Source organism: Uloborus diversus, chromosome 2 (assembly GCF_026930045.1).
Source record: "Uloborus diversus isolate 005 chromosome 2, Udiv.v.3.1, whole genome shotgun sequence".
In the NCBI taxonomy this organism is placed as follows: domain Eukaryota; kingdom Metazoa; phylum Arthropoda; class Arachnida; order Araneae; family Uloboridae; genus Uloborus; species Uloborus diversus.
This window is the reverse complement of record NC_072732.1, coordinates 171,110,172-171,124,253: the sequence shown is the minus strand read 5'-3', so window position 1 is coordinate 171,124,253 and position 14,082 is coordinate 171,110,172. Positions and strand designations below refer to the sequence as shown.

General features: G+C 34.4%; 1 protein-coding gene across 2 annotated transcripts in view; it reads left to right on the top strand.

Moving 5' to 3' along the window:
• Positions 1-14,082, top strand: part of LOC129216142 (nascent polypeptide-associated complex subunit alpha, muscle-specific form-like) — a 125,802-nt gene that overhangs the window by 78,090 nt on the left and 33,630 nt on the right. For both annotated transcript variants that reach the window (XM_054850299.1, XM_054850298.1), the window contains exons 22-24: positions 519-554; positions 5,970-6,017; positions 13,414-13,455. In XM_054850299.1, the coding sequence (XP_054706274.1) occupies positions 519-554; positions 5,970-6,017; positions 13,414-13,455 (126 nt within the window). The remainder of the gene's footprint in view (positions 1-518; positions 555-5,969; positions 6,018-13,413; positions 13,456-14,082) is intronic.

Sequence of the window (14,082 nt, the reverse complement as noted above, 5' to 3'; positions counted from 1 at the left end):
CGATTAGAGGAACGAATTTACTTCCCCTGGATTTTAAAAACATAATGTAATTGAGGGTCTCGGTGCAAGGACCAAGTAAGTCCAAGTTTTTAACTTTATTATTTTTTTTAAATTCTTTTTGCGTGTGTGGACATCATAGATGTTCCGACTGGCGCAACAACGGAACACAAATGTAACATGTAGACCTCTGCTTTGTAGCAAATAATGTGGGAAAGATAACACAGTTTCTATTGACCACTAATGTTATTTGTTGGTCTTACGAGTCTGGACTTACCTGGTTCTAGCATCAAATGTCCTAAATTATGAATCTTACTTGCATTTTGATATATTTCTCTTATGAAATGGATCGAGTACATACAATTTGCCCCCCCCCCCTTTCTCCCCCGAAAACTTTGAAATGACGGGCTTGCCTCCTGAAAAGTTACCTCTTACGGAGTCGGTAGATTTAGAGTATAAAAGTCTTTTAACTTTATTTTATTTGTAAATTTTCTAACTTATGCATATGTTTTTTCCCCCAGAGGATGCTCCAGTCATTTCGAATTTAAATGTTGGAGGTAAGTACTCTTATTTTTTTGTACTTTAAAGAAAACAGTAAATGCCCTAAATAATTTCTTCTGCACCAAAAGCACAAACGTACATGAATTAATTATAAGATATCGAGTAAAAAAAAACCGTTTCCCCTTTAAAGACATAATGACTTTGTGTCCATCTAGAATTTAACTTTTTCTCAGCCAAGTAGGCTTTAACGAAATCCACCCGCACTCTGCTCAGAATGTTTACCTTCTGGCCTGAGAGAGTTAAAGAAAAACCGCTCACAAAAATCTCTAATTTATTAGCTCATAAAGAAAAAGCTCTGCTTATTTCATTTGATTGACCAGATAGCTGGGGAGCTAACCGATGGAAAACTGCAAATTATGATAAGAAGATACCACTTGGTAGGAATGTTGTTTATGACTATTAAATGAAATTAAGACCCAGAGGCACTTTCAAAAACTGTTTAAATCCAAGATGGCGGCGTTTTTCAAAATGGCTACCCATATCAGAGTTTTTTTAATATATGTTCTACAAAAGAGGTTTTTATATCGAATTATAGGTTTTTCAGGTCACAGATTTCATTTTGTATGTTGAAAATAAGCAGAATGATCATTTGTGTTTTTTTTTAAACATAATTTTGTTACTTACACAGGAGAATTCGTGCTCAATTTCAAAATAGGATAAATTTTAAATGCAAATATGTTCAAAAATATTAGTACTATGTCGTTAATCAAACACTGCTTCATTTTTGCATTAATTTTTGTATAGTAGTGTACAAGACAGACCAACGACGCTTCTGCAACTGCACTTGTTCTCGCAGATTTTGCAGGTGCAGTTTTTGAGCTCAGTGCATGAATCAGGAATTTCCGGTAACTCCGACCATTTCAGCTGTCATCCAACCCTATTCACTTGGAGATGGTGCACGTATGATATGTTTGTGAGCTTGTCCCCAAATATGTCCAGCCTAGAATACTACGCAATATTTGCTGCTGTAAGACACCCGTTGTAGCTGGCAAACTTTCAAGTGGCCGATTTTTTGTCATAAGCATGTCTTTCCTTGCATCATTATAATTAAGCTAGAGAAACAGAACGGTAGTACTACTATTTAACTTTCAAAAATGTCAAAAATTTCCCTCGGTATAGAACTTTGAGGTTGCAAAATTAATCAAAAGCCACGGTTGCTTTTTTCAATATCATCGATGCTTTCAAAGTTGATTTTTTGGACTTACCAGTGAAGCTAGGAATACTGTCACAAAACCTATGAAGGCATGAAATCCTGGTAAAGCCTTTCATTTCCTTTTCTTTTCCAATAGCTAGATATATTGCATGAACTGTAATGAATTAGTTGTTGTTTTTAGTTCCAAAAGCAATCCAAAGTTTATCCAAACTTAATGTTTGACAAGGAAAAAAAATAAGATATTGCTTAAACTAAGACATCTGTATCAACAATGCACATTACAAGTCCTGAAACCGTTTTCTATCTTGTCTTGAAAATGCAGTAACATTCTTAAGCCTGCTTCCTCTGAGCCAGGGCAAGTAACATCAATGAGGGAAGTTTCTGCAGTGTTATTTCCTTTAATGTATTCATCTAAAGTCGTTAGAACCTGCACATTTGTTATTGTACTTTACAACTAACGTACCTAAAAGCAGTGGCAGTGGTTGGAGCTTATAAGTGGAGTAAGGGGGGGGGGGGCAAAAAAAAAAACACTAAACATAATGGAACTTTTAGCGGCAGCAAAAAATGGAAAAAAAAGGGCATAAAAAAGAAATAACATCACTATGCACGTTAACCCGGCTATCGGTTACGATAATGTCTTGATTTTACAAAAATTGATTTCAAAGTTCTTTCAAAGTGCTTTAAAGAGATCGAACAATAGTAAAAAATTTAACCTAAAATTAGTGGTACTGCTCAAGATGGAGTCAACTATTTTCTTCATGTTTTAGCTCAAACTCTCTTATTTATCGACTCTTCTAAACTCTTCTATTTACTGCTGATGGATTCTGTGTCAATCCTACTGTACCGCCACCCCCTTTAACTATTGCATTATTTTGTTGGTGTGCTTGGTCAATACTGATTGCTGAAAATGATCTATTAGATTTTCTTATCTTAAACTGTCCAGAAATAAATGATTGATGTAGTTCTGGTAGTTCCATCTCTTCATCATAAAGATCTTATTAGATGAATTGGCAACCGACGTGCGTAAATTAAAGCCGCAAACCTCTAAAACATTTGTTGATTACTATGAAAACACATTAAAACCTTACGTTTGTAAAAATTTTGAGACTTTCCAATGCCAGAGAATTGATTTTATTTGGGACAGATATGTTACACCAACGATTAAATGTCAAACTAGAGAGAAGTGGGGAGCAGGAATAAGAAGACAAGTTCTTTCTCAAGGTACTTTGCCTAAAAATGGGCAAGGATTTTTAAGAAATTCAAATAAAAAAGAAGGGTTCGTTGCTCTGTTAGATACGTTAGCTGTAAGTACCATAGTAACTGTGCAGGGTCTAACGACTTTAGGTGAAGACATTAAAGGAAATAGTACTGCAAAAACTTCCCTCATTGATGTTACTTGCCTGGCCCAAAGATAACAGTCTCAAGAATGGTACTGCATCTTCAAGACATGGTAGAAAACGGTTTCAGGACTATTACATATGCATTGTTGATACAGATGTCTTAGTTTTAGCAATATCTCACTTTTTTCCCTTGCCAACATTAAATCTGGATAAACTGTGGATTGCTTTTGGAACAGGAAACAACAACAAAATCATTACAGCTCATGCAATATATGAAGCTATTTTAAAAGAAAAAGAAAAGAAAGGCTTTACCAGGATTTCATGCCTTCATAGGTTTTGTGACAGCATTCCTAGGTTCACTGGTAAGTCCAAAAAATCAACTTTGAAGGCATGGATTATATTCAAAGAAGCAACTGTGGTATTTTTTTATTTATTTTGCAACCCTCAAGGTTCTATACCGATCGAAATTTTTGACCTTTTGAAAGGTAAATTGTAGTACTACTGTACTATTCCGCTAGTAATAGCTTAATTGTAATGATGCAAGGAAAGAGTTGTTTATGACAAAAAATTGGCCACTTGAAAGTTTGCCAGCTACAAAGGGTGCCTTACAGCAACAAGTATTGTGTAGTATTCCAGGCTGGACACATTTGGGGACAAGCTCACAAACATATCATGCGTGCACCATCTCCAAGTGAATAGGGTTGGATAGCAGCTGAAATGGTCGGAGTTGCCGGAAATTTCTGATTCATGCACTGAGCTCAAAAAGCGCACCTGCAAAATCTGCAATAACAAGTGCAGTTGCAGAAGCGTTGGTCTGTCCTGCACACTACTATGCAAAAATTAATGCAAAGAATGAAGCAGTGTTTGACTAACGACGTAGTACTAATATTTGCATTTAACATTTTTCCTATTTTTACATTGAGCACGTAATTTCTTTTGTAAGTAATATAATTATATTTTTAAAAAGAAGCACCAAAATGGACATTTAGCTTATTTTGAACATGCAAAATGAAATCTATGACCTTAAAAATCTATAATTCTATATAAAAATTTCTTTTGTACGACATGTATTAAAAAAACTCTATTATGGGTAGCTATTTTGAAAAACGCCGCCATCTTGGATTTAAACGGTTTTTGAAAGTGCCTCTGGGTCTTAATTTCATTTAATAGTCATAAACAACATTCCTACCAAGTGGTATCTTCTTATCATAATTTGCAGTTTTCCATTGATTTTTGTCGTTTAGCTCCCCAGCTAAGAGTGTTACGAAGAGAGACTGCTTCACATAAAACATAAGCTCAGTTCATTTCACTTGATTGAGTGTTACGAAGGAAAGCTGCTTCATTAAAAAAATAAGCTCAGTTCATTTATTTGATTATGAAGGAAAGCTGCTTCATAAAAATAAGCTCAGTTTATTTATTTAATCGAGTGTTACGAAGTAAAGCAATTTCATAAAAAAACAAAATATTAGCAAGTTTATTTTATTTGATAAAGCGTTACGAAGTGAAACTGCGTAGCACAATAAAAGTATAGAAAATACGAAACTCAGATTTGAGTTAAGTATAAAAAGGATAAAAGATTTTTTTTTTCATGCGTTTCAAAACAATTCAAAGGGACACAATAATTCCGAAACGAAAGTTTTAAAACTCTTAAAGTTTTTTATTTAAAACTCTAGTTAGACTTATTTCAGCATTATTTGTGTATATTTTGGACAAAATTTCAGTATTCTGCTGACTTGAAGTATTTTTAATTTTAAAAGCATACAATATGGAAAATAAATATATATAAAAAAAGGTCAAATTACGTCTGGGGCAGTTATTTTTAATGGACGTGTAGTAATTCTTCGTTTAGAAAAGTCTCGTCATATATTTTTTTTTTAAATTCAGAATTGAAATTTATATATGAACGAAAACGAATTTCAGAAAACACACTTAAAACTGCACACCCCTCTGCTACAAACTAATTTTGTGCCAAATTTCATGAAAACCGACATGACGATCTTGGCCCTAAAGCGAGACACAGACATTCAGACACATACAAGGTATGATTCAAAAGTTTCAAGACTGATCTCAAAACTAGAAATTTATTGGACATTTAAGTTTAGCGCTGCTAAAATTCTTCAAAATATGATCCTTCAGCATCAACACAGCGCTGCTAGCGCGTCTTCCACTGTTCGTAGCTCTTCTGGAAGTCCTCGGGCGACATGCTGTCAAGGGCCTCGTCGAAGCCAGCTGGACTGGTTTTATCCGTCGATGGAGTCGAATCCCTTTCGGGACTGTCTTAATTCCGGGGAAGAAAAGAAAGTCACTTGAAACCAAATCAGGGTTGTCGGGTGACTGCGGCAGTGTTGTCCCGTTGAACTTGACCAAAACATCGTCGGCAGCGCGCGACGTGTGACCGGAAGCGTTGTCGTGGAGAAAAATCCAATCGCACATGATCGCCAGGCGTAGACATGGCAGACTCGATCCCTCAAACGGTGGAGCACTCCAGCGTGAAACTCATTTCCGTATCTCCCACTTTTCGACCGAGGTCGATGACACGCACTCATGCAGCAAGCGATGCGCATTCTCCAGTGTTCTGAAGCCAACTATTGCAGCTTCTATTCGTTCACTGAAACCCCCCACTACTTCTCCAACCCATCCGCACCAGTCCGCGCGAGCTCTCTTTCTCAGAAAAAAATCAGTTTTTAAACTTCTGAATCATATACCTTGTACATGCATACAAACATTCTGCTTTATAATTACCAAGGAAAATGTCAATTAATTAATCAGAAATAAACTAGTTTTAAATCTCATTGGTGTAATTTATGCTCAAAATGAATTTCAAAATTGTTATGCAATACACAAGATTACTGTTAATTGCTACTCATTTTGTTTCCATAACAATTCAATATGAACTGAATTATTTTGTTTACTTTCAGTGTATAATGTCGATTCGTATAAGCAAGCTGTGGTACTCAAAACAGCTCGTAAGTATAAAAATATTTCATCTGTAGTATCAGTAAAAAAAAAATAATAATAATTGCATTCATTTTTTCTCAATCATTAACAGTTCAAATTTTCTTGTGTTATTTAAATTCTTATAAGGCATTAAAATAGTGTTCAATTGTTAAACCGAAAGAACCGACCGTCATGCAACAAACAGACATAAAAATCGCACATGATTTGAAGACACGCCTTGATTATGGTGCATTTTAAAAGTAGCAACTAGTCTTGCACTTTTATTAAGAGAGTAAAAATTTGCCTGCCCAAAGTAAGCAAAAGCGTTTTATTGATGGCAATTGTTGAGAAATATATCTTATAGATAAACTGCATTTTGGAAACTTCCTAGGTAGCTTCTAAAATGTGAATGACGCCGACGCACAGTAGGGTGGATCGAAAAAAATGAAACTTCGAATCTTAATTTGGAATAAACACCAAAAGCTGTGCATGTGTAAGAACAATACACATGTAAAATATTATCAAGTTTGAATAACTCCTTGAGGATCCAACCAAGGCTTGAAATTCTTCAAAAATAGGAAAAAAGTTCAATTTTCCAAAATTTTTATGAAAATAATAAGGTTCAAAGTTTTTGTTCCAATATCATTAAAATGTTTCCTTTTAACACGCTTTTCATGTATCTTCAAAATTATTTATTCTTTGCAGTATTAGTTTCGCACACAAGTTCGTAAAAATTCGGAAAATTTCCAAAAACTGACTTTTTTCAAGCCTTTTTGCACATTGCAATATTTTTTTCTTTTAAAGTCTTTTTTTTTTTTTTTGCAATGACTTGTGCAGAATTCAGTTTTAAATGTAAATGAAATTATATTTTATTATATTAACAGCCGAGCACCTACGAGAAGGAGCGTAATTGCTTCAAACTAGACCAGTGGTAAATTGTCGCACCTGTCTAGCAATTTACCTATTGGTACTGCGATAATTCACATGGACCAGCAGTTTCACCATCAAGTAATGTGAACAGGTGACGCAAAGGCTGCTCGTATGCAGTTCGCAGATTAACCATGGGACAGGATGTCCAATTTTATTGTCTATGGCCGCAATTGCACCGTTCCTTTTTCTGATCTTTCGTGGCCGTGCCATCACAGCCAAAAGCTAAAAGATCCTTAAGGCTTAAACAAATTTTCAGTTCAAAAATCATTGCAGTCGCGACATGTTTTCCTGTTCCAGAAATTGGCGTAACATGACCAAAATGAAGAGAATTGGATTTTTCAACCATTACATGGATCCCTCGCATATGGTTCTTCTATGGTATCTGTCTCCAATCATTTCTTTTTGTCATAGTTTTGTCTTTTCGGCTATCGAAAAATGTACTTTTCAAATCCTTTCAATTCTAGTTTGCAGGTTTTGAAGAGAAGCACGTACTTCGTCTGTGACTGCCTGTAACACTTCTATCGCTATCTTCGAATTTTATTCCTATCAACGACTTTAGAGCGATAATTATTTGATACAGTACCAAAATCCTGTAATGTTTCTGAAGCAATTGCTGCAGCACATCGCACATCCGTCAGAAATGCCGTACTGGTAGCACACAATAGCGTTGGCAGAGAAAGCCTCATTTGTTCTACTTTGAAGTGACATCAGCACCAAAAAATATTGATGGCTCTGTCGGCGGAAGTATAGCAGTAGCAAATTTTCCTTCTTCTGCAATTGAAACAAAACTTTGCTGTTCCTCATCAGTGTTATTACAGCATCTTGTTACATAAGTGAAAATCTGAAAAAATTATTGATCCTGTCATTCAACGAAATGCCTATTTTTGCCTGGCTTTGCGAAAATTTTGAAGGCCAGACAAGTGGCTTCTGTTCATGAAGAAATCAGAGAATTCTATTATTCAAGGATTAACTTTAATGCATCAGACTACTCTGATGTTATCACGCGGCAAGAATGTGCAATAACTGCCACCCCTCTCCTATTTTAGCTGGCATATCTAATAAAAATCTTCAACAATAGATTGAAAACACCAACGCTAATTTTGCGTTCGTTTAGTTCTCCTGTCACACTCAGGTGGTGGGACGCTGTGCTAATATGGTGATAGAAGCTTCTTTGTTTGTGATTAGTCAATCGGCAAGAGATGGCTTCATAAGAGCAAAAATCAAATCTCGAAGTATCGTGTCATTGTTTGAAACAAAAAATGATTTCAAAGAGGTTTCATGAATGGATGTGACGAACTGACTATTTTCTGTGGCTTTAACTAACTGATACTTTTCAAGTCCCTTATTTTGTGAAATATTGATGTTTATATGTCAGAGCAACTGTGTGTGAGTAAATATACATTCTTTGTAACCAAGGGCGGATCCAGAAACTTCTCAAGGGGGGGGGCGATAGATTTTTATTATTTACCCCATATATATATATATATATATATATATATATATATATACACACACACAAATGTGATAAAAAGTGATTGAGTTGTTTTAATTCATTGATAATATTGGAACAAGCTGAATCTGATTCAGAAAAAGAAATGTCTTTCCAACGACATCGAATGCTAGGGGGTATGAGAAATCTTTCATCCCGGTAATAGGCAATTAATGTGAAATTTCTGCCTTAAAATTACAAAAAATCTAATTCTTAGTTTAAAACATAATACCCCAGGTGCAAACAATGGGGGGAGGGGGCTCGAAGTAATTTTGTACAAAATTTCAAGGTTGTAGGTGCTATGGGGTCTCCAGGACGCAAGCCCACCACAGACTTCCTTTCATTATTTCTTTGACCTTACTTTTTTTTAATACATAGAGAAAATATAAAACTGACCCAAGCTAGAGTGGCCCTAGTCAATATTTTCAATTTTGTTTTTTCTAATTTAATAAATTTTTGATAAATATTATCATCCCGCGGAACTTAGGTTTTGTGTTTTCAAAGGCTACAACAAGGTTTTCAAAGGCTTAAAACACAAACCGTCAATTACAGTTCACAATATTTTTTGAGCCGTCTTTTCGATTTTTAATGAATGTGTTAACGAGGCGTTAAAAATATCTATGCATTCACACTCACATACAGACTAAAAACTTGTCGAATCAGAAAAAGAAAAAACGAAAAGAAAATACAAAATACATAAATGTACCTTGTCTAACAACATCTGGTAGCTCACCAATTTCATGGGTTTTATCTTTGTCTTCTTTCTTGAAAAATCCTAATCAATTGATTTGTTTTCTTTTGGACTTATAGTCAACTTTTGGAAGTTAGATGTAACCAGTATTCAAGAGAGACAATGACTGAACATTTCCCCGTTTCTTAGAGTGAGGCTCTACAGACAGAATGACTGGCGTCATCAAAAAATCGGCGGCTCTGAATGTCTGATTGCGAAGGTTATGTTTCCCCCTTTCCCCTTTATGATTTGCATTTTAGCCCCTTAGACTTTTTCTTTCTCGGTGAAGATCTTGAGGTTTCTGTTTCATCATATTTTCAAGCCAAAATTCAATCCCAACACACACACAAAGAAGAACAAAATGTTATAAATTCTTATTCCTATAAAGGCAAGAAATAATGTTCTTTTGCCTCTGAAGAATATTTTGTTTTGCAGATATTTTTTAGTGTTTTTTTTTTTGGGTTAATTTCGGTAGGTGCCCTGTTATTTATCTCTTGGCTCAAGGGGGGAGGGCGATCGCCCCCATCGCCCCCCCCCCTTGTATCCGCCCTTGTTTGTAACCAATGCACTTCTCTCTTCTTCTTGTTTTTTTAGTTAATACAACTAAATCATTTTGATAGTTTACTTCTAATGTAAAATGAGTAATAAATTTATACTTAATACATGTGGCTCGGCAAATGGAAAAGGTAGAATGGAACCTGAAATGCAGCCACCTGTTTTTAGTGGATGCTGGACTGTTAATATAATCAAGTTTAACTTCACTTCTGTTTAAAAGTGCATTCTTTACAGGCCTTGTTAAAAAAAAAAAAAAAAAACTGGACTTTAAAAGAAACGAGCTGATGTGTGCATCACATGACTTCCTTTTACACCAATTTAATGCTATTTCCCTATTATTGCAATTTTAATGGGATTCTCTCTCTAACTCTTTAAATATCACTAGCAATGGCCACATTGAAAGCAGATTTAAAAAAAAAAAAAAATCGCCAAATTTTTCGCCAAGTTGGCGACAAAACTTGGCAACCAAAAGACTGGCGATATATCGCCAAGTGACCGCCAAATTATAACACCACTTGAGTTTGCATCGAAATTAACAATGATTTCCCCCCAAAAAGGTGCAAAAGACCCCTTTAGAAACACCCGAATGCAACCAAAATAGGAGGTGCACAACTAGACCCCACTACGAGTCTATGTACCAAATTTCAACTTTCTAGGACATACCATTTTTGAGTTATGCGAGATACATACGCACATACGCACATACACACATACGCACATACATACAGACGTCACGAGAAAAGTCGTTGTAATTACCTCGGTGATGGTCAAAATGGATATTTCGCGTGTCTATACATTCTTAGGCACTTTTCCGCATGTGGTCGAATCGAAAAAAAAACTCAACATTCATTTGGGGGTGAGCAAAATGGAAATTAAGGGCGATTTTTGAGTGAAAATTTTTTCGCGAATACAATACTTCCTTTTTTGTAAAAGGAAGTAAAAATATTGCAATGTGCAAAAAAGCTTAAAAAAGTCAAGTTTTGGTTAATTTCGCGAAACTTAACAGCTTATGTGCCAACTTAATGGTGCAAAGACTAAATAATTAAGAAGATACATGAAAAGAGTGTTCAAAGGAAGCATTTTAGCTGTATTATAACAAAAAATTTAAACACTAGTATTTTCATAAATATTTTGGAAAACTGACCTTTTTTTCTGTTTTTGGAGAAATTCAAGCCTTGGTAGGACCCTCAAAGAGTTGTTCAAACTTGATAATATTTTACATGTGTGTTGTACTTACACATGCACAGCTTGTGGCAGGTATTCCAAATTAAGATTCAAAATTTCGTTTTTTTCGATCCATCTTAACGCACAGTGGGGCCAAATCCCGAAAAGCTAGCCAAAACCTCAACTAAATTTAGATTTGTGCCAAAATTGGTATATAGGGGTTTTGGAGGTCGCTGGTTATAAATCTGAAGTCAGGATTACTCTTAACAAAATTGCGGATCCACTATGGTGAACGCATATGTGAAAAATATGTAAGGATTTTATAAAAATTAATATATGGTGGTTTTTGAAGTCGTCCATTATAATTATCAGTATCTGATGCAAAATGAAAATATTTTATTTATTATATATAAAATATTTTGAAATTAAGGAATTAAAAATATTTAAAGAAAAAAATAATAAAGAAAGAAAAAAAGAATGAGAACAAAGAATCAAATAATGCACTAATATACTGGGAAATAAAATACATTTTCTCAATCAATTAGTTAAAATCAATTTCACAATCGGAGTTTTTGCTAAAATCAAAATCGGTTTCCGAATCGGTGAATGTAGAGCTACTTTCCGTTCGCGTTCTTGTTGTAATGGTTTCTGTAGGAGAAAGTAATAATTCTAGAAGCTTCCTGGGATAAACTCCTTAGTTTTTTTTTTTGGAAATTTTCTAATACTAAAAATATAGGGATCCGAAGATATCATGAGTCGATTGAAAATATCTTCCATAGTTTTAGCTCTCGAACATTTTCGCGAAAAATCTTCGTAATATCTTTGTTTCTGCTTTCTTGCGCATCTTGATAATTGACCAATGCGTGTGCTATTTATTATTTGTGGACTGTGAATTAATAATTTGTACCCAGAAATAGGCATGTAATACCACGGATATAATTCGACAAAATTTCCTTGCAGTTTCTACTATATATACTTGAACCCTTTCACAGCCTATCTCAGGGCAACTTGAAACAACCTGCAGAATCACGTAAAAGCGCTTAGTTAACACAGCGCTTAATAACATGTTAGGCAGCTAGTGGCAATTAATGTTTACGAATGTCGTAAGATATGAGAGTGAACTAAAGCCCTAAACTTGAATCTTAGCGTTATATGGCGTTATATATAACTTTTCTTCTAGTTGAAAATCTCTACCATTATTTTGCTTTTGTCCGGACACAGAACTTTTTAATTTATTTTAACAGGATACAAATGAAATTTCTATCATATCAATTGTAAAAACATTTTTTATATACTTGTAGAAATCGTTTTCATGTTGTAGATTAAAATTTGGACACATCACTTTAAAATTTTAGGTTTTATAACATAGCCTTTTTTTCGTTACGTTCTAGCGACACGAGTGCGCTCTGCACGAAAGCTAACATTCAACTGAAGGGCACAAACCTAGGTATGAGGATAGACCCTTCTCCTTTTGAAATTTGATGCAGCAGTTACCCCTCTATCCATCCCATAAGTCAAAATTTCCCGAATCAAATTTTCATTTTTGAGGTTTTGGACAGCTTTTCCGGATTTGTCCCCACTGTGCGCCGCCGTGGTACAATAACTTCCATTCAATACCCCATGAATTTCTAAATATATATATTTTAACTTCCTATAAAACGCACTCTCTTCAACAGACAGCGTTAATCGTGCCAAAAATTTGAGTAATATCGCTTGATCCTATACAGAAAAAAAAAAGTACTGCAACACTTTGTTGATCAACTTCTGAACTGGTATTGAAAAAGAATACAAAGATCTGAGATCTGATAGACATTGTTGTGAATTACGCTCTTGGGGAGGGGGGGGGGTAAGGCAGCTTACTTGTGAAGAAAAGGGTTTTTGAGTTGAACTTACTAAAGAGCAAATCTAGAAACAAGTTTTTGTGGATGGTTTGCGACTGTATTTGTGAACAAGCTGGGGGACAACTATTGATGGACTTCGCGAAAAAAAAAAGTTCAGGTTCCCACTAGCTATTTCTTTCAGACTTATAAAAATTGAATGCTTGATTGATAAAAACTTTGTAATAAAGCGTGTACTAAATCAAAATTTCTTCTACAGCATGTAGCTGATCTTAACAGTTAAAACTTTAACTAATATAACTCATATATATATATATGTATATAAAAAAAAAAGATCTGTTTTTGTTGAAGATACGAATAGTACGAATAGATATACAAAAAGGGGTACGCGAGTTGGGAAAGGTTGAGAACACCTGGTCTAGTTTGTTATTAGGTGTAATAGTAATTTTACCTGACGCCTTACTAGGAAATGTCTAAAGTCCAACAGTTCATTCTTTAAAGACAAAACGGAAAAAAATGACAAAAAAAAAAAAAAAGAGCAAATAAAAGAAAGAGAGAAGAAACCAAAAGAAGAAAAAATAGAAAAATACATCGAAGTGCAAACACCTTCACAATTTGGCACACTGGACTTGTTTTCTTTAATTATAAAACAAATATTCAACTTCTACTAACTGTATGAAAATTCAATTTCTAAATATTTTCTCGAACTTTATTTGCAGAAGCATCTACATATTCCTCTGCGTACGAGCCTCAAAACTCCTGTAAGTATTAAATCAGTAATACACAGTGATTAATCAAAAAAATTCTTTATACCGTTCATTTATACTTTTGCATTCAGAAATACTGTAGTTTTTTGACATCTATAATATGATTTGCTTGATAAACTCTTTCAATTCATTTGGTGAATGCATAAAAATATTCGACAGCTCTTATTCATAGTTAGCTCTAAGTATCAGCTATATTGTATTCTTGGTATAAAGCGACTAATAAGAAAAAGTAATTAGTTAAATGCAATGGTTTAAATTCAAAGCATATGGGACTTAAATATTGAATTCCGTTTTGTTTTTTGCCACTTATTAAAAAATATGTAATTTCAGTAATCTCTGTCATTAGAAAAATAAAAAACATTAATTTCAGGAAATTAAAGCATTTCTACTACAACTAATATTTGTGTCGTGGTGCATCTCCATATTGTTAAAATGTGTATTTGTTCAAAATATCACATTTAGCAATACCTCTAAGGGTGAAACAATATATTTTTACAAAGATAAATATGTCATGGTATATTAGTGTAGCTGAATACTTGATTTTTTATTTACTGCGGAAAAATTTGCAAAGGGCTTTAACTAATAAAGCATGGTAAAATCATTTACAAGGAAACACACCAC